This window comes from Podarcis filfolensis (assembly GCF_964270895.1).
Source record: "Podarcis filfolensis genome assembly, chromosome: 2".
NCBI lineage: Eukaryota > Metazoa > Chordata > Lepidosauria > Squamata > Lacertidae > Podarcis > Podarcis filfolensis.
Window position 1 is genome coordinate 13,340,860 of NC_139605.1, and position 24,909 is coordinate 13,365,768.

The following is a 24,909-nucleotide window of genomic DNA, read 5'->3' on the forward strand; positions in this document are numbered from 1 at the left end:
TGTGTTCTCATCCTGAAGCAAAGTTCTTAACCCGAGGTGGTATTACTGGGTTAGCGGAGACTGTAACCTGAAGCGTATGTAACCTGAAGCGTATGTAACCCAAGGTACCACTGTATAATATAAATGGTTCCCATTCTTTTTCCGCCGGGTGACCTTTTTTTCAACATCTTTGGGGGCACCTGCGGATCTTTGCACCCCCGCGCCGCATATGCTTATATATTCTTAATAATAATTTTTTATATGCCTGTTGCCTTTGTCCTGGAGTTTTCTTGGCAGGGATACACCTAAGCCCGTTCTGCCCCTTTCCATGGCATCTTTATGACACTTTGGGGCTGCTTCCAGGTTTGGCGCCATGTGTGATTGTGCATCATTCGGAAATTGGTTGTTACATCTTCTGGTAGTGGATGTTCATAGTTTAACTGTGCTGTATGAAGAAATACTCTTTTGCCTGACCTGGCCCTGTGAGTTAAACCACAGAGCCCAGGACTTGCCGATCAGAAGGTTGGCGGTTCGAATCCCCGCGACGGGGTGAGCTCCCGTTGCTCGGTCCCATGCTCCTGCCAACCTAGCAGTTCGAAAGCACATCAAAGTGCAAGTAGATAAATAGGTACCGCTCCGGCGGGAAGGTAAATGGTGTTTTTGTGTGCTGCTCTGGTTCGCCAGAAGCGGCTTAGTCATGCTGGCCACATGACCCGGAAGCTGTACGCCGGCTCCCTCGACCAATAAAGCAAGATGAGCGCCACAACCCCAGAGTCGGTCACGACTGGACCTAATGGTCAGGGATCCGTTTACCTCTAATCCTCTAATGTTCTGCTTCATTTGATCCCCATGAGTTCCAATATTATTGTTTCCATTTATTAAATTTGTGTATCGCCCTTCATCCGAAGACCTCAAGGCGGCTCACAGCGTGTTCAACACGGCTGATTTTGCACACACCTTTCATTTCCCCATCGCTCCCGCCTTTCTTTCCAACCTAAAAAGGCCCAGATGTTGCCACGCCCCTCCTAGGGGGAGTTGTCCCAGCTCCAATATCATTTTGATCGCCCCCAAACTATCCCTATACCTTGAGCATAGAGCGCCCTATGTCAGGTGCTGTCACGTGTACGCATATATGCAAACGAACACACAAACACGTGCACACAGCTCCTTGGGGATCGCAGCAGATCAGCTGGGCAGGGAGGGGATATAATGTACATTCCCACCCCCAATAAATAAATAAATTGCTAGGATCTGGTGGGTAGCAGAAAATATTCCCGGGAGCCACTCCTAGTTTAAAAGAAGCTAAGAAAAGATAATGGCTGTTTCTGGAGGAAAGAGATCTACCCCTCCCTCTTAGCCCAGGCCATCCATCTGACAGCAGCAAAAACATCCGGCTAAGGCACACCCCTCCGCCCATTGCCGCTCCTCGCTCAGCCAGTCCCGGAGGAGATTCCGGGGAACGGACTGCAAAGTCATTGCATTTGCCATCAGAAGCGAGAGCTGTCCTTCTTCTGCTCCCGGGCGAGGCAGCCATGGACCACTCCGGGGGTCCCATCCAGGCGCTGTGCCTGGAAGCGACCTGCTCCATCTGCCTGGAGTTCTTCAAGGACCCGGTGATCCTCGACTGCGGGCACAATTTCTGCCAGGGCTGCCTGGCCCAGTGCTGCGAGGAAGGGGGCAAAAGCGTCTCTTGCCCCCAGTGCAGGGAAGCGGTCCCGAGAGAAAGCCCCCGGCCCAACTGGCAGCTGGCCAGCATGACAGAAATACTCCGGAAGCTGGAGGAAGAAGGGAGCGGGGCAGAAGCCAAGGAGGGGGGGTCGTGCCAGAAGCACCGGGAGCCCCTGAAGCTCTTCTGCAAGGAGGATCGGGTCCCCATCTGCGTGGTGTGCGACAAGTCCAAGGAGCACAGGGACCACCACGTGATTCCCATAGAAGAGGTGACCCAGCAGGTAAGAAATCCCTGCTGTGGGGCATTATGGGGCAGTGACTTTGTTTTTCTGGTGGTGGATCTGTGCGGGAAACCACCGGGATCGTAAAGTGGTAAGGGACCTCAGAGGTCATCCATTCCAGCCCGCGGCTGCTGCTGCAGAAAATCCATGCCTACAACCTCCCTGATAGGTGGGCATGCAGTTCCTGTCCTCTGGAGCAGCTTTCCCTGAACTGGTGCACGCCAGGGGTTTGGGACTACATTTCCCAGCAGTTCCAGCCAGTCAGGGATGATGGGAGGTGCAGTGCATCTGGAGGGTGTTGGGGTGGCTGCTATGGCAGGACAGGAAGCGAGTTTGCTCCATCATCTACGTCGAAGGGCTTCGGACATCAGAAGGAGGCCGCCCTATTGCCTCATCACCAGCTCTTCTCTAGGCTGAACATATCCCTCTCTGTGTTTATATTTATTTTATCACCTTGGCACCCCATTTTTCCTCCAATAAGTTGAAGAAACTGCAGTGGTTCAGAGTTCAGAGTGGTTTAGCAGTCCATATCTTTTCATAGGGGGTGCTGGGAATTGTAATTCTGGGAATAGGGGGTCTCTTGACAACTCACAGCACCCCTTAACAAACTACATCTCCCAGAGTTCTCTGGGGGAAAGCCATGCCTGTTTAAAGAGGTATCACAGTGCTTTAACATGTATGCTGTCAATGCTGGGCCTTGGTTGTGCTCCAGCAGAGCTCTTAAGCGTTTGTCAACACTCATCATCAGCTTAATAATAATAATAATAATAATAATAATAATAATAATAATAATTTATTACTTATACCCCGCCCATCTGGCTGGGCTTCCCCAGCCACTCTGGGCGGCTTCCAACAAAATATTAAAATACAGTAATGCATCAAACATTAAAAACTTCCCTAAACAGGGCTGCCTTCAGATGTCATCTAAAAGTCTGGTAGTTGACATCTGGTGGGAGGGTGTTCCACAGGGAGGGTGCCACTACCGAGAAGGCCCTCTGCCTGGTTCCCTGTAACATGGCTTCTCGCAGGGAGGGAACTGCCAGAAGGCCCTTGGCGCTGGAACTCAGTGTCCAGGCAGAATGATGGGGGTGGAGTTGCTCCTTCAGATATACTGGACAGAGGCCGTTTAGGGCTTTAAAGGTCAGCACCAACACTTTGAATTGTGCTCGGAAACATATATTCAGTACACCACACTTCTGTTTACAGCTCAGTCCTACACAGATCTACTCAGAGGTAAGTCCCACTGGTTTCAATGGGGATCACTCCCAGATAAATGAATACAAGACTACAGCTTTATTCTCATTTTTCCTGGAAGAATTTGTATTGCTTCATTGGGCTCGGTTTGCAGTTATAATCTAAGAGCGTGTGCCATTTTCCTTCCATTCACAAACTTTGGTTGAAGCTACTCTCTCATGGAGTATAGTTCTTCAAAAGAAAAAAGAGAGAAATCTTCAGGTGTCCACCCCTGAAAAGAAACACTCCTCTTTTTTTTTTTGCTTATTTTTCCACCATATTTTCTCCTCTCTCGTTTACTCATTTGTTGTTGTTTTTAATGCATTTTTATTAAAGATTTTCTTGGTTTACAAAAGTATGTGCAATGTCTCTCTCTCTCTCTCTTTCCAAGTAACATTTTTTACAGATCCACTTCATTTGTTGAGGCATTAGGAAGAAGCGTGGGAAAGGGGGGGAGGGAGGGGGGGCCGGGTGGTGATGTTTCTATTATACTTAATATATATGGGGTTTTGTGTCAGCGTCGCTTGTGCAGGTTCTCTGCTATTCACTTGTGTTCCATTGGTGGTGAGAGAGGTTGGGGTTGGCCTAGGGTGTGGTGGTTCATTTGTGGTTGGCTGTGGTGGTCTTTGTTTTCGTGTGTGAGTGGGGTGGGTGGGTGTTTTGGATCAGATTAGCCATATTAATTTGTATGATGTTGGTGGATTTTTGTCATTGTCTTGTTGGGCTGTGTGTGTGATAAAGGGGAGCCATATCAGGGTGAAGGCATCTTCTTCTGTTTGTCCCCGTGCCAGTTTCAGTTTATTGGTTAGTTTTTCTAGTAAGGCTGTTTCCCATACTATTTGGTACCACGGGTCCATGCTTACTCCTAACAGGTCTCTCCTGGTTATGGTGCTTCTGGCTGCTGAAAGTAGGTGGGTTACGAGTATTATTGTCTTGGAAGATGTTTAGTAGGGCCAATTCTGGGGTGATTTCTAATACTCATTTGTGAACATTGAAATGAGAGAAGGTTCAGCGTACACCCAGGTTTTTTGTAATAAATACATAACTGCGCATTGTGCCTGGGTCTCCAGTTAAGTGTGGCACAAAACATGCAACTTGCAAATAAAATGCTGACCATACCTTCTTAAATACCCATTTGAGCAGAGAAGACATGAAAGGCCCACATAGCGAAAGAGGTCCCTGATTTATCCAAGGCGAAATATGGAGGACAGGTTGCTAGTCCTGCAGTCGTATCAAACATGGCTTTCAAAGGAAATTAATCAGTGGCATCAAAAATTCTCCATATAAACATTCTTTCTTTTCTTTTCTTTCTGCTTCTCGAGGAAAAGGCTGAGCTGAAGTGTTTGGAAAAAGAGAGAGAAATTCTTGCGGATCGGAAACTAGCTGAAGAACTGAGAAGCAAAGAATGTCTGGTAAGTGCTTATTCTTAAGGTACAACGTTCCCCAAGCTAGAGCAGTTGTTTTGGACTACAACTCCCATCAGCCCCAGTCTGCGTGGTCAGGGGTCAGGGATTATGGCAGATGTAGTGTGTGTGTGTGTGTGTGTGTGTGTGTGTGTGTGTGTGTGTAATCTCCATATGGAGGACAAGGACAGATTGTAGTCTTTGAGGTTGGGTGTTGCCTACAAGACTCCTCATCCCCCCCAAAGACATCTCAGCCTGGTGTTTCCAGGCTGGCCTCTAGCTGAAGAGTCAAGTGTTGACCACGAGCCATTGGCACATTTGCGGGCATCTTTGTAACGCAGAGTTGGTCTGCCAATGGGCCTGGTGCCAGAAGCCTGCTCCCCATAGAGCACATCCTTGGAGATGCTGCCATCTTCCATTCTGTAGACATGACCAAGTCAACGTAGACATCACTAAGACAGGAGTACAAAAATGCTGGGGATGTAGGCTTGGGAGAGCACATCTTTGTCTGGAATTCCACCCTGCCCTGCCATGCTCAAAATCAGGGGGTAGGCAACCTAAGGCCCGGGGGCCGGATGCAGCCCAATCACCTTCTCAATCTGGCCCACGGGCAGTCCAAGAATCAGCATGATTTTACAGGAGTAGAATGTGTCCTTTTATTTAAAATGCATCTCTGGGTTATTTGTGGGGCCTGCCTGGTGTTTTTACATGAGTAGAATGTGTGCTTTTATTTAAAATGCATCTCTGGGTTATTTGTGGGGTATAGGAATTCGTTCATTTCTTCCCCAAAATATAGTCTGGCCCACCACATGGTCTGAGGGACGGTGGACCAGCCCACGGCTGAAAAAGGTTGCTGACCCCTGCTCAAAATCTTCCTGACAAAGCACATGTGGAAGGCCTTGAGCTGTTTCTCCTACACCACTTGGGAATCACAGGCAGGGAGAGGGTTGGTGCCCCCAGGCCCTGTTTGTGGGCTTCCCGTAGCCACTGAGGTAAACAGGAAGCTGCACCACTTGGCTGACCCAACAGGGCTTTCCTCGCCTTCTTCTCTTCAGGAGTTATACACCTGCATGTAGGAACCAGCCCTCCGTGGTTACGGCCCATTGCTGACAATTTCTGTGTTTCCCTCCCCACCAGACGGAATTAGAAATGGAGAAGCAGAGAGTCGTGTCTGCCTTTGAGCGAATGTACAACTTCCTGGAAGAAATGGAGCTCCTCAGGCTGGCCAAGCTCGAAGGCCTGAAGAAAGAGGTGGAAGTGATCCAGAAGGAAAACCTCACCAGACTCTCAGAAGAGATTTCCCATCTCAGCAACCTGATCACTGAAGTGGAGAGGAACTGCCAGCAGCCGGAAAACGAATTTCCACAGGTGAGGCTGAGTTTGGCTCCAGAGGTACACAATAGAAACGTCTTTTCATTTTGCCCCCGTTGCGTAAATCCAGATTATGTCTACCTTCGTTCTTCTAATGACACATGTACTCGCTTCTGTTACCCATATATGATTTCCTTGATTATTTTTCTCCCCACCCCCCGCCCCAATGCTTCTGTTAAATTGTGCCTTTATAGTGGTCGTTTATAGCACCATTTATTGTTGCCCAAGAAAGTAAAATCTCTCACTGCCTCCATTTCTTCCCCTTCTATTTGCCAGGAGGTGATGGGCCCAGTGGCCATGATCTTAGTTTTTTTGATGTTGAGCTTCAGACCATATTTTGCACTCTCCTCTTTCACTCTCAATAAAAGGTTCTTTAATTCCTCCTCACTTTCTGACATCAAGGTTGTGTCATCTGCATATCTGAGGTTGTTGATATTTCTTCCAGCAATCTTAATTTCAGTTTGGGATTCATCCAGCCCAGCCTATCGCATGATGAATTCTGCATATAAGTTAAATAAGCAGGGTGACAGTATACAGCCTTGTCAAACTCCTTTCCCAATTTTGAACCAATCAGTTATTCCATATCCAGTTCTAACTGGTAGCTTCTTGTCCCACATAGAGATTTCTCAGCAGACAGATGAGGTGATCAGGCACTCCCATTTCTTTAAGAACTTGCCATAGTTTGCTGTGGTCGACACAGTCAAAGGTTTTTGCATAGTCAATGAAGCAGAAGTAGATGTACTTCTGGAACTCTCTAGCTTTCTCCATAATCCAGCGCATGTTTGCAATTTGGTCTCTGGTTCCTCTGCCCCTTTGAAATCCAGCTTGCACTTCTGGGAGTTCTCGAGGATTCTGCTTTTAAACAAGAGAACTTTCAAAAATGTTTTTAAGGTGGGGAAAAAAACTGAAGTGGGGAGATTTGGAGCACGGTGCTTCATGATATCGCAAACACTTAGCCATTCAGTGCTCTGCACACAACCCCTTCTGCTTCCAGCTGGCAGAATTTGCACACACAGCCCAAGCGTGATGCTCAAAAGAAGACTGTTCACATGGCAAGTAATCCCAGGGAGGATTAATTCCTGCTTTTTACAAACCAAGATAAAAAGACCATTCCCAACTCCCTTTACAAGAAAGGGGAAGTCTTCTTGAATCATAAGATTAGAAATAAAGTTGACACAAACGTGGGGAGTGGCAGTTCCATTTTCAAGGCGGAAGGAAAAAACATTAATTCCCAGCAGAATAACAAGCAATCCAGCCTGTGTTGTGTTTGTGCAGCTGAACAGAACTCTTTCTCCCCTTCTTCCCATGCTGTCAGGACATCAAAAAGGTTTTGAGCAGGTAAGTGGCACTTTCTCACTCCTTGAGTCATAGAATCATAGAATTGTAGAGTTGGAAGAGACCCCGAGGGTCATCTAGTCCAACCCCCTGCAATGCAGGAATCTTTTGCCTGAAATTAATAAGAGTCTTGTGCTTTACCAACCTGAAAAAGGGCTCCCTGACTCTGTTCTGCACCCTGGGATTTCCAGCAACAGAGATATCTCCATGGGGCTCTCAGGAATCTGTGAACCATTTTGTGGGACGTGTCTGTTGGAGAAGATGTCTGCTTAGGTTTCAGATGAGCGCCATATGGGGCAAACCAGGGAATAGATCCGTCTCCTCAGGATAGCTCTCCTCAGAGGAGTTTGCCTGGGCAGGGGCCATGGCAGACTTCTCTGTTTTACCTGCTTCCCCTGCAGATATGAGAAAGGGCAAGTGAGACAGCTGGTGGACCTTTCTGCAGGACTGGAAGAGAAGTTCAGGATTTACTCTCAGACGAATTCCGCTCTGGAAGAAGCTATGGAGAAATATAAAGGTATTGGTGGTAGTCACGGGATCTGAGGGGAGGGGGCTGGGTATAGACCTTTGAGAGGCTACCAGCTCTGGGATATGAGGAAAGAGAGGCCCTTGATGAAGAGGAAGTGGTTCTCCTGTGGTTCCTCCAGATGTCTGAACTGGCGTCCCAATAAATATTGTCCCCTTCCGTTCCATTCCACTTTGGTGGATCTTTTGATGAGCTTGCATTAAAGGCAAGCTGGTTGCTTTCCTCACAAAATAATCTGTGGGCATCAGGGTGGAAGAATCTCGTCTCCCACCATCCATATCTGTTTCTGAGGAGAATGTAGCTTGATGCCATTGCTCTCTTGAGAGGCACCTGGCGGGGCAAGAAAGAGCCTGTGGCAACTTAAAGATCAAAAGATATAATTATTATGGCGTACAATTTTGTGGTTCTTCAGTCCATGAAAGCTTCGGCCAGAATAAATAAATGGGTTAGTCTGCAAGGTGCCACAGGACTCCTTCAACGCTATACTTAATTTTGTGTAAGTGAGACTCTTGTGTGGTTTTCAGTTCTTTTTTTCTCTCTTTCTCGCATGAATTTACACATTGCTATCTACAGTATATGGTGGTCTGAGTAAATTTGTCATCCTTTTCTCCACATGGCAGAATCTCTGGAGGAAGCAGTAAACAAAGGTAGTTTTCTGGGAATGTATGGGAAGGGAAATTTTGATGGGAGATGGCGCTTGAGATAGAGGTTGCTTCCACACTAGAACGTGGGCTGTGGTTCTCCTTTTCCAAAAGTGAAATTATAATTTGTTCTTCATGACCTGTTCTATAAAGCTTATACAAAAATAACTCCTGTTCAGCAAAGGTTCCTTGCAACATGAATTAGAAGTTTTCTCTTTGCAAGTTCTGCTTATTTTTTTGTTGCCTACTGATTAGTGTGGCTGGGAGATCAGAGATTAATTGTTTATTAGCTGGCTTCTGTTACTCATCAAGTAGTTGTTTAAAGATCCAGATTCCATGCACTATTTTTTCTGTTTCTGTTTTGATAGAGAAATAGCACTATTTCATTGAGAACGGGTGAGAGGGAGAGAGAAGGAAAAGTCTTAAGACCCCTACAGAGAAGAAAAATTCGGGGGCACTTAATCACTAATCCTACAAACACCCTGAACCAGAAACAATAAAACAAGGAGAACAGGAATCTTTTAATTAAAGTCACACTAGTCTTTGAAAGCCTCAAAAGTGCTCTGTCTGTCCAGACTCTTTTATCATAAAAATGATCATAAGAAACCAATGAAAAATTGGGTGTACAGCAAAGAAAACACGGGAATGCAACAATTTAGCAACAATGACAGATTCTCCTTAAAGACTGAGTGAACAAAGGATAGTAATTTAAGAAACAGAAAAAAGATCTAGTGTAGAAACAACCAGGGTTAAAAGGTTGCCCTCTCTGATCATGGAAACCACATCTGAGAATTCAAAAAAACAACAAGTAACTAAATGCAGTTGTAATTGAAATTTGAACGTGATCAGTTTAGTGTGAGAGGTTTTACTCCCTCTTGAAACATTAAATGACAGACCACTCTGTGTATGATGGTGTCTGATTTAATTGTCTCTCTTTCCCCTGCACAACAGAGTCTCTGAATCAAGACTTGTACAAAGGTAACTATATGCATAGAACTAAAAATAAAATAAAATAAAAAAGTGGGAAACTTTTGATGGGGGATGGAGGCTCAGCAGCAGCCCCACATTGAAGTATTTAATTGAGTTGTGTCAGGTCAGGGCTGGGACCCTCCAGGCGCTGTCAGACTCCAACTCCCACCAGCCCCAGCCAGCGTCATCAATGCTAGGGCATGATGGGAGTTGTAGTCCAAAACATGGAAGGCATCAGGTTGGAGAATGATATCCTCCAGAGCTTTCAGATGCCCCATACAGCATGACTGTAAAGACTGGCGGAAGTCCTGCAAATCTCCTTGGAGGGCACCAGGTTGTCAAAGTTTGGTCTGGAGAAAGGAGACAATATGAGAAGTGGGGGTGGGGAGGACCACAGGCCCCGGTGGCCAAAGCAGGCCTCAAGGCCTCTCTTATCTGGCCCCCTCCAGACTCTCCTTAGGCAAACACCTATCCTTCCCTGAGTGTGTTTGTCTGGCTAGAAAGTGTCCGCCAACTGCCGCAATGCCTCTTGCATGCCTAGATGAAGATGTGTGTGCGGAGGCCTTTGGTTTTTGCATGGCTGGAATGTCACCTAGTGTGGAGGTCAGAGTTGCATCTGCTGACCCACCCACTTTCCCATTTGACCCTGCCCACCACTGGCCTCTGGAAGGTTGCCCAGGATGAAATGTGGCCCTCGGAAGCTGAAAAAGCTTCCCCCAGATCCGATCTAGCCTCTGAGACTAGTCTTTCCAAGGATTTAATACACACTGCTCTTCTTTCTGTCTGTCTATCATCTATCTATCTATCTATCTATCTATCTAACTATCTATCATCTATCTATCTATCTATCTATCTATCTATCTATCTATCTATCTACCTACCCTCCCCTCTGCAGTGAATTTCACTCTGGATCCGGACACCGCAAACCCCTTCCTCATCCTTTCCGAGGACCTGAAGAGCGTGAGAAGAGGGAGTCGATACCAATCCGTGCCCGACAACCCCGAGAGATTCGACATCATGATGAGCGTGCTGGGCCGCGAGAGATTTGCTTCGGGGAGGCACTGGTGGGAGGTGGAGGTGGAGGAAAATTTGGGGAGGTGGGCCGTGGGGGTTGCGAGAGAGTCCGTGAGGAGGAAGGGGCAGGTCCGCATAAGCCCCGACGAGGGGTTCTGGGCTGTGGGGAAGTCGTTCCACAACAGCCACGACTTATCCTCCCCGTGCCAAATTCTGGCTTTCACATCCCCAAAGCCAACCCCCTTGATCCTGAGGCGTAACAAGCTCAGGAAGATCCGAGTGTCCCTGAGCTACGAAGAGGGTCGTGTGGAGTTCTTCGACGTCAATTCGGATGACCTGATCTTCGCTTTCCAGCTGGTCTCGTTCTCTGGGGAGAAGATCCTCCCCTTTTTCCGGGTGTGGAGAGGGGTCAGGTTGAAGTGCTGAATTCTAAGGGAGAATCTTCCCCCATCTCAGCTACAATAACTTCCACCATCCTGAAAGGAGGTGACGTTCTAGCGCTTTATTTGCACCCAGGCAAGGAGCTTACGGTCTTAGCGGCTTCCCAACAGTAATGGTGTCTCCCAGTCCTAGATCTTAACTTCCATTGACAATGAGAGAAAACAGAATCAATGTAAAAACCTAAACGAAACAGGTGGGATTAGAGACTCCCTACACTGGGCATGGGGAACCAGTGGCCCTCCAGAGGGTGCTGGGCTCCAGCTTCCCTCAGCCCCAATTAGCATGGCGGATGGTGAGGGATTATGGGAGTTGTAGTCCCAACAAATGGAGGGTCAGGACCTCCCCAATCCTGCCCTACAGCTTCAGTCCTGGCTGTTATTTAAAACCTTTTCTTCCCCCAGCTATATATTTTTGGCAGGGCCTTTAGAAGACACACCAAAGGGGGAAAAGTTCAGCTATGGTGGACTTCTGTTTATTAATGATTCCACTTTTCTACCATAAGGCGGCTTGTATGGGATTTGTAGTAGTCGCCCACAGATCAGGTGCAGAGCTGCTTGGCTTCAACTCATGCCCTTCAGTTACTGCAGCTCCATCGATTGAATCTTGCCATTCAGGAGTCAAAGCGGGGAAACTTGGCCCTGCCTCTGGAGAGGGGAGGTACATCTGCTTCAACCTAAGGTGGGGAATCTTGATTCCCATCAGCCCTTGTATTGCAAACCAGGCTTTGTAGGAGTCCAACGACATTGAGTTCCCCCATTCCCTTCTAGGAATTGAACTGCAACTGGAAACCAGAAGTGTGGGTGAAGCGTTTTGATAATATCTCTTTGGGGTCAGGTAATGTGCTAAGCTTTCTGGAGGCCATTTTTGTTCTGATGGCAAGTTAGACAGGAGCCCTTCATGAGCACTGACAAGAGGATAAGGCATAGAGATCAAGCCACTTAGGTGATGGTAGCTTTTTCCTCCCCCCCCCCAATAAATTTTTATTATTTTCTTTACACAATCATTCTTACAATACAATACATTAATCAACATATAAACATTTTTGCTCTGCCGAGCATGCAACTCCCCTCCTTCCCTTCAGCTGGTATCCCTTATCAAATCCAATCGCGTATTTTAACTTTTTACTTCTTATCTACATTGTAGGAGTTATATCAGTCCTGCTAGTGTCTTTAAAGTTTTACAGTTATCCTTTAAGTATACAATAAATTTACTCCCATAGCTTGTTCCATAGCGCAGGGAATGTGAAGACATTACCATCTGTACCTGCTTGGCAGGGGGTTGGACTCGATGGCCCTTGTGGTCTCTTCCAACTCTATGATTCTATGATTCTATGTACCTCCGTCTTTGAGATGGACCTTAATTTGCAAACTTCTTCTATTTGTGCTGTTTTCTCCTCCGTATCATTGGCATGTTATTTACAGTGCCAAGTCCTGTAGCATAACATAAATAAAAATCGGCTTGGCAAACACTTCTGACAATCTTAGGCTTTTTTCACTCTCTCGTTATGCTTATTGGGGGGGGGCTGGAAGCTGCTTCCCGCAATAGTTTTGCTTCTAATTTTCAATTGTTTGGAGGCTGGGAAGGTAAGTACAATCTCTTGACAGGAAGGCTGACAGAATATAAGGCATGTGTACAGGGTGTTGGAGGAGACTCTTGAGAGTCCCACGGACTGCAAGAAGATCCAACCTCTCCATTCTGAAGGAAATCAGCCCTGAGTGCTCACTGGAAGGACAGATCCTGAAGCTGAGGCTCCAATACTTTGGCCAGCTCATGAGAAGAGAAGACTCCCTGGAAAAGACCCTGATGTTGGGAAAGATGGAGGGCACAAGGAGAAGGGGACAGCAGAGGACGAGATGGCTGGACAGTGTTCTCAAAGCTACCAGCATGAGTTTGACCAAACTGTGGGAGGCAGTGGAAGACAGGAGTGCCTGGCGTGCTCTGGGCCATGGGGTCATGAAGAGTCGGACACGACTAAACGACTAAACAACAACAACAGGGCCAGCCACCGCGAATTAGGATGCTAAGTGCTGGATCTCTTGAGCTTTTTTTATCCACCAGGTGTGGATCCAGAGTTGGCCTCCACTGTCACCTATGGACTAATTGTTAAAACCGTGTTTATGGAAGACAATCTTACTTGGCTACGAGTGATTGCCACAGAAGAAGAAGGAGAAGAAGAAATTACGATGCTAATTAAATGTGTAAAGCACCACATTTCTCAAAGTGCAAAGAACTGCAAATAAGAATCTCAGGGAACTGCTGTTTTCTTTTGTACAGTGGTACCTCAGGTTAAGAACTTAATTCTAACCCAGAAATAGTACCTCAGGTTAAGAACTTTACCTCAGGATGAGAACAGAAATCGTGCGGCGGCAGCTGGAGGCTCCATTAGCTAAAGTGGTGCTTCAGGTTAAGAACAGTTTCAGGTTAAGGACGGACCTCCAGAACAAATTCAGTTCGTAACCCGAGGTACCACTGTATATGCCTCCTTTTATAAAAAGTTCCCAGGGAAGTGTGTGACATTAAAAACACATTACAGAACATCAGTGATAAAACCATACTGAACATTATGCTGACAGACAGCTTAATACAACCTTTTGTATTAACCAAGTTGTTTTGACGCCTAAAGCAGAAAAAACACCACAAATGCTTTCCCAGGGAGTACAAAATACAATGAAAACAAAATTAAATAAGATTTGCTACCCAAAATCAAACAGCATCTCTCACTGCATCTGACTGTAAGCAGGATTTTCCCTCCTTTCCTAAAAGAGAAATTCCCTAAGTGTCTGCGCACACACAAACACACACACCCTGCTAGTTCTATAATTCTTGGTCAAGAAAGCTGAAAGCGAAACAAAAACACTTGTTTTTTCAGTTGCTTCCTGGTGCTCTCAGATTCCTCCGCCATCCGGTGTCTGTTGCACAAAGGGAAATGCCAGGCCTTTATTGCATCAAAAGGAGCTTGAGTTAAGAATTGCTGCTGCTGCTGCTGTTGTTGTCACTTGGAGACAGGCTTGGGAAGAGGCTTGGAAGAGGAGGAGATGGAGGAGATGGAAATATGCAAGAAGCACCATGAGCCCCTGAAGCTCTTCTGCAAAGACGACGAATGCCTCATCTGCTTGGTCTGCGACAGAGCCAAGGAGCACAGAGGACACGATGTGGTCCCTGTAGAGGAAGCTGCCCCAGACTACAAGGTAACGGTATTCACCATGACAGAAGAAGAAATGCATGTAGCTGTTGAGCTTTTTTTGGGATGCCCTCAAAGAGAGGACATTACAGGGGGAGGCTTCTGTGGGATTTGAACAGAACCTCTGTTAATTGAGTACTTTCAATGCTTTTCAATAATTTTGGTAGATCTAAGCCCATGGATGTAGCCAAGTGAGTCCGTAAGTGACTGTGGAGGCCAATTCTGGATCTGTACGTCCACAGTGGGGACATAGGTTTCTGGGCAGGAGTTGATCCTGGCGAGGGTTTGCCAAGCGTTCCTTCCTCTTAGCCCGTTTCTCCTTTTTGTCCTGAGTTCGGGCGTCTTCATAGTCCATGACGCCTTTGGTAAAGAAACATGTGCTTCACCGTAAGTAACGTGGAGGAAAAGGTGGTTTAAATGCAACAAATCAGTCAAAATGAATAAAGCAGTACAGTGGTACCTCGGGTTAAGAACTTAATTCGTTCTGGAGGTCTGTTCTTAACCAGAAGCTGTTCTTAACCTGAGGTACCACTTTAGCTAATGGGGCCTCCCGCTGCCACCACACAATTTCTGTTCTCATCCTGAAGCAAAGTTCTTAACCCGAGGTACTATTTGTGGGTTAGCAGAGTCTGTAACCTGAAGCATCTGTAACCTGAAGCGCCTGTAACCCGAGGTACCACTGTACAGTGGTACCTCTGGTTACGAACGCTTCAGGTTACAAGCTCCACTAAGCCAAAAGTGGCTGCTCCTGGCTGCAAACTTTGCCCCAGGATGCGAATGGAAATCACACACCTGAGGGGCATGCGCAGCATTACACAGGAGACCCCATTAGTGAAAGCGGGCCTCAGGATAAGAACAGTTTCAGCTTAAGAACTTACCTGCGGAACGAATTCAGTTCGTAACCAGAGGTACCACTGAAGACTTTGAACACAGAAGACTTTGAACAGTCATGGTTTTCCCCCAAAGAATCGTGGAACTGCGGTTAAGGGTGCTGGTAGTGATGTGGGACCTCAATAAAAATAAAAATAAAAATAATTTATTATTTATACCCCGCCCATCCGGCTGGGTTTCCCCAGCCACTCTGGCCGGCTTCCAACCGAATATTAAAAACAATACAGCGCCAAACATTAAAAACTTCCCTAAACAGTTCCCTTCAGTTCTAATACAATACTCTCCTCACAGAACTACAATTCCCAGAGTAACCATCCCTCTTCCCAGGGAACTCTTAGCTAGCTTTATCTCTTTTCCACACCAGCAATTTTTTCTGATGTCCTTTTGTGCTGTATATCTCTTCTCTGCAACACACACAGAAGGAACTTTGCTTTTAGATTCCATTCTTACTGCCTATAAAAATTTCTCACAGGTTTAGGATTCGCTGTCTGCGCTGAGCTTTCATTATACGTTTTGTGCAGCTTCCATTAATTTTTGTAAGTAGTTTTCGGGAGATTTTACTTCTCATCATGACACAGAAATGTTTGTCGTCGTTGTCATCATTGTCCCCCCACCACCGCCACCGCCACCCTGAGCTTCAGGCTACGGACAGCTTTGAACAGATGTTATAGAATTTTGTTCCTGGTTCACAATTTTATCATGAAACACTTTTTTTTTTTACTTTTTTTGTAATTCTACCTGGACCAACTTTCTCTTTGATTTTTTTCTGGATGCCAGAATGATCTCTAGTAACATATACCGTATTTTTCGCCCTATAGGACGCACCGTCCCATAAGGCGCACCTAGTTTTTTGGGGGGAAAATAAAAGGAAAAAAATTATTTCCCCCCCAGGCGCAGGGCTGGGGCGAGGGAAGCCCGAGCTTCCCCCGACCCCAGCCCCCAGAACAGGCAACGCTCCGCAAGCCGCGGGAGCCCAGCGCTGGGCTCCCGTGCCTTGCAGAGAGCTGCGCCAAGCCTGGGTGCGCTGAGTTCAGCACGCACAGGCTTCAGCGTGCAGGCAACTCTCCGCAAGCCGCAGGAGCCCGGCGCCGAGCTCCCGCACCTTGCGGAGAGCTACCCGAAGCCCCGGCGCGACTGCTCAGCGCACCGGGGCTTCGGGATAAGAGGCAGCTCTGCGCAAGCCGGGGGAGCCCGGGAGGAACTTCCGCAGGCTCCCAAGGCTTGCGGATAGCTTCCTGAAGCCTGGAGAGGGAGAGGGGTCAGTGCACACCGACCCCTCTCGCTCTCCAGGCTTCAGCGAAAGCCTGCATTCACCCCATAGGACGCACACACATTTCCCCTTCATTTTTGGAGGGGGAAAAGTGCGTCTTATAGGGCGAAAAATACGGTATCTAACAACACAGAAAAAACAATGCTGTCCAGAAAAAAACCATGCTGTCTAGGGTTGTAAAGTCTGCGGAGAGAATAATTGGGTGCACTCTTCCCACCTTGGATCAAATCTATGCTGTCAGGTGCTATAAGAAAGCTGCAGAGATAGCGCAGGATAGTACGCACCCCCGGAAATGATCTCTTTCAGCTTCTGCCTTCTGGAAGAAGGTATAGGGTTATAAAGACCAGGACTAGCCGTCTGAGAAACAGTTTCTACCCAAATGCAATTCTGGTTCTAAACACAGCATAAGGAGTCTTTATAGTATATTGTATTTTAAAATTGGGTTTCAGAGTTTTTAGGGGTTTTTGAATGTTTTATGTAGATTTCCAGTTTCATTGTTCTGTATGGGACAATGACAATAAAGATATCGTATATCGTATAGAAGCAAGTTTCTAGCAATTTCACTATGTTCTTAAACTAAAAGGCCAGTTAAGGTAAAGGTAAAGGGACTCCTGACCATTAGGCCCAGTTGTGACCGACTCTGGGGTTGCAGCACTCATCTCACTTTATTGGCCGAGGGAGCCGGCATTTGTCCGCAGACAGCTTCTGGTCATGTCGCCAGCATGACTAAGCCGCTTCTGGCGAACCAGAGCAGCGCATGGAAAGGCCGTTTACCTTCCCGCCGAAGCGGTACCTATTTATCTACTTGCACTTTGACGTGCTTTCGAACTGCTAGGTTGACAGGAGCAGGGACCGAACAATGAGAGTTCACCCCATCGCGGGGATTCGAACCGCCGACCTTCTCATCAGAAAGTCCTAGGCTCTGTGGTTTAACCCACAGCACCACCCGCGTCCCAAAGGCCAGGTAGTTAATGGGATAAGGTAGTAAACTTTTAACTAGAGTATTGGTGGTGTTTAGCTAGTCCAGTGTAGGATTCATGGATAAGATGCAGCTAGTTTTAATCATGCCTATTGCAACCACCACTTTATACTCTCTTTTCTCCAAGTTTCTGTGTACAACGTGCTGTCGATTTCTCTTTGACATTATAAGGCTGGTGTCTTTCACTGGCTGATATGCACTCACTGCTCTTCTGCTGGTGTATTTAAAATTAATCTTTCCAAACAGATTGTAGCCTCTTGGGTCCTGTTTGATCACCAACTTCATTTTCAATCTCTGCTGCGTTTGGGGGCCACCTTGTTCGTTCTGCTGGGTGGGGGCTCAGCAGCTTCGCAGTGTTGAGAACTTAATTGGTTCATGTTCACAGAATGTTATATATAGCACATCCTGCCAAACATTTGCTTGTGAGCGTTTATTTCTTCCTGGCTGCTGTTTGCGGTTTCAGACCGGAAAACCCAATTGTGTGCTTGCACAAGATATGCAGATACACAAAAATCCAGACACACAGAGGCTGACAAGATTAAATATTTTTAACCACTGTTGATTTTAATCAACTTTTGAATAGTTTAATACCCGTTTTTATCCACTGATTGGCAATTTTAAAAGTTTTCTATTGTTGTAAAGTACCTAGAGGTGGGTTTTTGTTTTGTCTTTTTACAGTCAAGGGGGTAGATAAATTTTGTAAGTAAGCAAGCAAGTAAATGAAATCAGCTATTACATTTAACAAGTAAAATGAAAAAAGTAATGATAGACAAATAATAATAGACCAGATGACTGGCTGGCCAATAAATCTTTATTACAAGGATAGGGAGACTGGATTTAAGGTTGTTGGATTCCAGCAATAATAATAATAATAATAATAATAATAATAATAATAATAATAATAATAATAATAAATTACCTATGCTCTTACTAACTCAGAGTCTTATTTCATCTGAAACTTTTCTTTGAAAAAATATAATCGTTGAACAAATACCCACTGTCGTTTACAATTTCTTTTCTCACCCACTGTTTGAGACTTCTCAGAACATCTCTTTTCGTCCTGCTCTTCCCTTCCTCTTCTTTTTCCTCGCACCCCTTCTGCCGTCGGGTCCAAACCTTTTTGGTACCCGAACAGCAGCATCCAGTCTTGCTCTCCACCCCAAACCAAGGTGCCCAAGGCGGGTCACAAGCTCTTTTGGCGCCTGAGGCAGAAAAGCCCGCAAGTTCCTCTCTCTGCTTCCTCCTTTGCAGTTATTACGCTACCATCATAAGATTAAATGCGGAACAATTTCCTGCCCTTTCATGACATCACCCCCAAGCGCCCCCCCCCCCGGTCTGCCTCAGAGGAAGGGACAATACCCAGGGACAATTCATAAAGTGTGGCAGCAATGCAAGTGATTCCCCTGCATCCCTTCAAAGCAGCTAATCACTGAGTAATAACAATTATCATTTATACCCCATTTATTTGGTTGGGTTTCCCCAGCTGCTCTGGGCGGCTCCCAACACAACATTAAAAGCACGATAGAACATCAAACATTAAAAACTTCCCTAAGCAGGGCTGCCTTCAGATGTCTTCTAAAAGTCAGATAGTTGTTTATTTCCTTGACATCTGATAGAAGGATGTTCCACAGGGCAGGCACCACCACCGAGAAGGCCCTCTGCCTGGTTCCCTGTAACCTCACTTCATGCAGGGAGGGAACCGCCAGAAGGCCCTCGGAGCTGGACCTCAGTGTCCGGGCTGAATGATGAGGGTGGAGACGCTCCTTCAGGTATACTGGGCCGAGACCATCAATCCCAGGCCAGCATGGCCAGTGGTCAGGGATGATGGAAACTGTAGCTGAACATCTGAAAAGCCACAATTTCTCCATCTGTCCTTTAACATTTCCCCCCTCTGTGGTCTGTCTCTCTTCTTTAGAAATCAGCTCTGCCACTTAAACCCTTCAGTTTCCAAATTCCTCTGCCTTTACATCTGCTTATTTCCCTTTCCCTACACTCCTGAAATTGCAGTTTGGCAGAGAAGGGCTCAGGAGTTCAGTGGGCGTTGGAACGTAATGTAAAAGTGCTGTCTAAAATGTATAAAATATTGTTGGAATGGGTGACAAAGGATGAGCAAGTAAAATCCTCAATGATACATTGGGCAATAGATATTGTTCATAATATAGACATGGAAGAACTGGAACAATTGTGGGATGGGGATATAAAATTTACAGCATGCTATGGTTTAAGAGAAAATTATATGAAAATGATATATTGACGCTATCTAACACAGAGTAAACTGGCAAAAATGTATAAAACTAAATCAAATTTTAAGTGTTGTAAATGTAAAGAGAAAGAAGACTCTTTTATCGTATGTGGTGCTCTTGCAGTAAGGTTAAGGCTTACTGGGAAATGATATACAATGAAATGAAAAGGATGTTTAAAATAACATTTGGTGGTTTGTTTTTTTAAAAAAGAGCAGAAGCCTTTCTCTTGGGAATTATAGGGATAGAACTACCTAAATTGTATAGAAATTTATTCATGTATGTGACTACAGCGGCAAGAATGCAACTTGCCCCAAAATGGAATGAAGCAGAAGTCCCAGCAAAGGAAGAATGGATACAAAAACTTTTGGAATATGCAGAAATGGCAAAACTTACCGGAAGAATAAGAAATCAAGATAAACTTTTTTTATAAAAGAATGGAAATGGTTTATTGAATATTTACAGCTAAAAACACTGGCAGAGTTACTGCAATAACCTGCAGCTACATAAGAGTATATTTATAAAGAAGATAAATAAGTGAGCAGATTATGTTAATTTGGATATGCAGAAGATATTAAAAACAAATTTAAGGAACCACAGAAAAAGTGGAAAGGAAGTCAAGTTTTAAGATGTCAGAATGATTGTAAGATCAGTGAAATGTATATATCTGAAAAGTATAAATTTTAAAAAAAAAAGTGTTTAGTGGGCATCTCTTGTCCCTCCCTGGAAACAATGACATTTGGGGTTTGCTCACTTGGCTACATGATGTTGTGCATTTTCTGTTTGTTTAGGAAGAAATCGAGGGCCACCGGAAGTCTGTGGAGCTCATGAGAAAGAATCTTGAGGACCGTGTGTTGGCCGAAGAGCTGGGAAGCCAAGAATGTCTGGTACGGGTTTGTTGTTATTATGGTATAGAATCATAGAATCATAGAGTTGGAAGAGACCACAAGGGCCATCGAGTCCAACCCCCTGCCAAGCAGGAAACACCATCAGAGCACTCCTGACATATGGTTGTCAAGCCTCTGCTTAAAGACCTCCAAAGAAGGAGACTCCACCACACTCCTTGGCAGCAAATTCCACTGTCGAACAGCTCTTACTGTCAGGAAGTTCTTCCTAATGTTTAGGTGGAATCTTCTTTCTATACACCTGGGGGTCAGCAATGCAGAGCTTTAGGGAGGCACCATGCCCACCCTAAACTTCTGTGGCAGCTGTGAAAGGTCTCAGAAATCCCCTCAAAAATCCACAATGTCCCATGGAGAAAACGGGGGGGGGGCGGGGGAGCTGGTCAAATGTTGCTGAACCACAGGCAGATCCACAGTGAGCACTTCTGAAGGCAGCCCTGTTTAGGGAAGTTTTTTAAGTTCTGATGTTTTATCATGTTTTTAATATGCAGCAGCTAGACTGGTGACTGGGAATGGCCACCAGGACCACATAACACCGGTCCTGAGAGATCTGCATTGGCTCCCAGTACGTTTCCGAGCACAATTCAAAGTATTGGTGCTGATCTTTAAGGCCCTAAACGGCCTCGGTCCTGTATACCTGAAGGAGCGTCTCCACCTCCATCGTCCAACCCAGACGCTGAGATCCAGCGCTGAGGGCCTTCTGGCGGTTCCCTCACTGCAAGAAGTGAGGTTACAGGGAACCAGGCAGAGGGCCTTCTCGGTGGTGGCGCCCTGTGGAACACCCTCCCATCAGATGTCAAGGAAATAAGCAGCTATCTTATCTTTAAAAGACATCTGAAGGCAGCCCTGTTTAGGGAAGTTTTTAATATTTAATCCTGTATTGTTTTTAACACTTGATTGGGAGCTGCCCAGAGTGGCTGGGGAAACTCAGCCAGATGGGCGGGGTATAAATTATTATTATTATTATTATTACTACTATTACTACTACTACTCATGCATTCTCCATGAATGATCCTCCTCTTCCATCTGGTTTTCCTCCCTGCATTTTAACTCTTTGTATGTTTGCCTCCTAGGCAAAGTTAGAAGCAGAGACAAAGAAAGTCAAGTCTTCCTTTCATCAGATGTGCAGATTGCTCGAAAGAATGGTGCACCTCAAGCTGACCCAGATGGAAGATCTGAAGAAAGAGATCAATAAGAGGCAGCAAGAAAATGTCAGCAGGCTCTCCGAGGAGATCTCCCACCTCAACGATATGATCGTTGAGATGGAGGAGAAGTGCCAGCAGCCGGTCTGTGGATTCCTGCAGGTGAGACTTGAGACCATGACACCTCCCAGCAGTTCCTACATGAGAAATGTAGGCCTGCTGCCTACCAGCCCTATTTAGGAAAATATAAACTGCCATTTGGACATTAAGGATTAGAGCTGGGCTTTCTCTCCATCATCATCATCTCGTCATGAAACAAATGTTATTGCTCGTTATTACTTCTTAGTATTTACAGTGGTACCTCGGGTTAAGTACTTAATTCGTTCCGGAGGTCTGTACTTAACCTGAAACTGTTCATAACCTGAAGCACCACTTTAGCTAATGGGGCCTCCTGCTGCCGCCGCGCGATTTCTGTTCTCATCCTGAAGCAAAGTTCTTAACCCGAGGTAATATTTCTGGGTTAGCAGAGTCTGTAACCTGAAGCATATGTAACCTGAGGTACCACTGTACTTAATTTGTTCTGGAGGTCCGTTCTTAACCTGAAACTGTTCTTAACCTGAAGCACCACTTTAGCTAATGGGGCCTCCTGCTGCTGCCATGCCGCCGGAGCACGATTTCTGTTCTCATCCTGAAGCAAAGTTCTTAACCCGAGGTAATATTTCTGGGTTAGCGGAGTCTGTAACCTGAAGCGTATGTAGCCTGAAGCGTATGTAAACCTGAGGTACCACTGTATTAGATTTTTAAGCCACCCTTCACAAGAATGTGGAATGGGGACAGACTTCCATTTTGTCCTTCACCTCGGGCCCTAGTTCTTCCATAGAAGTAAGGGGGAAAGGACTCTCCACAACAGGCCAGTGTGTGTGCTGGCTGTGTAACTGAGACCTCTTTCTCTGTTTCAGGACATCAGAAGCAACTTGAACAGGTATGTGGCTTTCTCCTGCCATCTTTTGCATTTCATCTCTGGTGGGATTCCATTTTAAAAGCAAACAAACGCATTTCTGTGGAGCGCTGCCAAGTGCTAGATTTCTACCTCAGCGTTGCTGAGGAACACAAATGGGGCAAATGACAACCCTCTGAAGATGCCTGTTGCTTGATACTGAAAGGCAGAACACCTTCCAAACGACCCAAAAGCTTACACTGCAGTCAGTTGTATTCCTAAACTCATTCATTCCTGAATTTGAATCCATTGGTTTGGGTCCTACTCTCTGGAGCATCAGAAAACAAGTTTGTTCCATCTTCCATTTTGACAGCCCTTCCGATAGCAGTCTTCTCTTCTTCAGGCTAAACGTACCCAATTCCCTCAACTGTTCCTCATAAGGTTTGGTTTCCAGACCCTGTGAGGAAAATTAACTCTGAACCCCCAAAATTGGGATTGTCTCCAAACCTGTGCCAAAGTTTTGCAGGGTGGTGGTTGTTTTTAGCGAAAACCCTGCAAAATTTGGGATCCCTTCCTAACCGGTGGGGACGTGGGTGGCGCTGTGGGTTAAACCACAGAGCCTAGGACTTGCCGATCAGAACGTCAGCGGTTCGAATCCCCGTGATGGCATGAGCTCCCGTTGCTCGATCCCTGCTCCTGCCAACTTAGCAGTTCAAAAGCACGTCAAAGTGCAAGCAGATAAAGAGGTACTGCTCCAGCGGGAAGGTAAACGGGATTTCCGTGCGCTGCTCTGGTTCGCCAGAAGCAGCTTAGTCTTGCTGGCCACATGACCCGGAAGCTGTATGCCGGCTCCCTTGGCCAATAAAGTGAGATGAGCGCCGCAACCCCAGAGTCGGTCACAACTGGACCTAATGGTCAGGGGTCCCTTTACCTTTACCTAACCAGTGCCAAACTGTTGCAGTTGTTTTGCAGTGGAACCCCATGTTTTGCAGCACCCCACAAACTGAGCAATTGATACATCAGACACGGGGTTCGTGCCTAACTACAAGCCCAACCAGGAGGAAGTTTATCTCGTTTCTCCATTTAACCATGAATTTAACTAGAGCAGCATTTTCTTGTAAAGTAATGCCATGTTCAAATGGCAGGCTGAGGCACCAACTCACGAGTAAGATCTACTCTCAACTACGTGTTAGGCTTCAGCACTGCAAGTGGGCCGGGTAGCAGTAGTCCCTAGCCATCCCTTAAATGTTAACCATCTTCCCTTCCAGATATGAAAAGGAACAAGTAAGGGATGCAATTGAGCTTTCTCCTGGATTGGAAGAGGCGGTTGGAGTTTACTCAGAGAACAGCTCTGCTTTAGGAATTGCTGTGGAGACATTTAAAGGTACTGGGAACAAGGTCAGCGGTTTGAATCCCTGCCACAGACTGAGCTCCCGTTGCCCTATCCCAGCTCCTGCCAATCTAGCAGTTCGAAAGCACGCCAGTGCAAGTAGATAAATAGGTACCACTACAGCGGGAAGGGAAACGGCCTTTTCATGCGCTCTGGTTTCTATCACGGCGTTCCGTTGCACCAGAAACGGTTCAGTCCTGCTGGCCACGTGACTTGGAAAGCTGTGTGTGGACAAACGCTGGCTCCCTTGGCCTGAAAGTGAGATGAGTGCCACAACCCCAGAGTCGCCTTTGACTGGACTTAACCGTCCAGGGGTCCTTTACCTGTTTTTACCTCACTGGGATGGGAACAACTCTGGAAGGTCAAGGGAGACAGATGTCTGTGGGTGCTCTACTCAGCTGCATAGCTGATGTTAATGAGAGAAAGGGAGGGAGGCATCAACAGTGACCATTGGAGTCTTTTATCAGGTGCTTGATTGACATGTAATGTGACAGTGCCAAATGTATGTGAATAAATGGATAATTCTTTCCTCCACATAACAGAGTCCTTGGAATTCCTGGAGCCGGCACTGTACAAAGGTAATTTTCTTGGTCAGGTAAGATGGGAGGTGGTGCCTGAGATGGGTTCAAGGGGGCTAGCTCTGCAAGAGGGCCAAATTAGATGTTACCATTTGCTTTAATGGGAATCATGTAAATTGCACGTGTGGCGCAGGGGGGTGGGGCAGGGACAACATCAGAGGAATAAGAGTTAAAGTCCCCCGTGCCGGTGCTAGGGTATGAGCCGTAACCAAGGTGTGTTATTGGGTTTGCAGTTCATGGTTTGTCTGGAGGAGACAAGCCTGGGTTTGTACAACACACCAAACCATGGTTTAACACATAGCAGCATAACAGGAAGTCTAAGGGAGAGCAGTGGCCTCAGTCTACGGCAGCTAGACTAGTGACTGGGAGTGGCTGTGGAGACCATATTAAACCAGTCCTGAAAGACCTACATTGGCTCCCAGTACGTTTCCAAGCACAATTCAAAGTGTTGGTGCTGACCTTTAAAGCCCTAAACAGCCTTGGCCCAGTATACCTGAAGGAAGTGTCTCCACCCCCATCATTCAGCCTGAACACTGGG

The 24,909-nt window shown here is 46.2% G+C and overlaps 1 protein-coding gene across 1 annotated transcript in view; it reads left to right on the plus strand.

Annotated features, from left to right (window-relative positions):
• Positions 1–1,268: 1,268 nt before the first annotated feature.
• The window catches only part of LOC310758194 (zinc finger protein RFP-like), a 30,302-nt gene continuing 6,661 nt past the window's right edge, over positions 1,269–24,909 (plus strand). Inside the window, exons 1-15 of the mRNA XM_083604122.1 lie at positions 1,269–1,928; positions 4,484–4,573; positions 5,702–5,932; positions 7,251–7,273; positions 7,672–7,787; positions 8,417–8,443; positions 9,389–9,415; positions 10,302–10,843; positions 11,629–11,695; positions 13,820–14,049; positions 20,214–20,309; positions 21,398–21,628; positions 22,426–22,448; positions 23,672–23,787; positions 24,336–24,371. Coding sequence (XP_083460248.1) covers positions 1,512–1,928; positions 4,484–4,573; positions 5,702–5,932; positions 7,251–7,273; positions 7,672–7,787; positions 8,417–8,443; positions 9,389–9,415; positions 10,302–10,843; positions 11,629–11,695; positions 13,820–14,049; positions 20,214–20,309; positions 21,398–21,628; positions 22,426–22,448; positions 23,672–23,787; positions 24,336–24,371 — 2,272 coding nt within the window. The 5' untranslated portion in view covers positions 1,269–1,511. The remainder of the gene's footprint in view (positions 1,929–4,483; positions 4,574–5,701; positions 5,933–7,250; positions 7,274–7,671; positions 7,788–8,416; positions 8,444–9,388; positions 9,416–10,301; positions 10,844–11,628; positions 11,696–13,819; positions 14,050–20,213; positions 20,310–21,397; positions 21,629–22,425; positions 22,449–23,671; positions 23,788–24,335; positions 24,372–24,909) is intronic.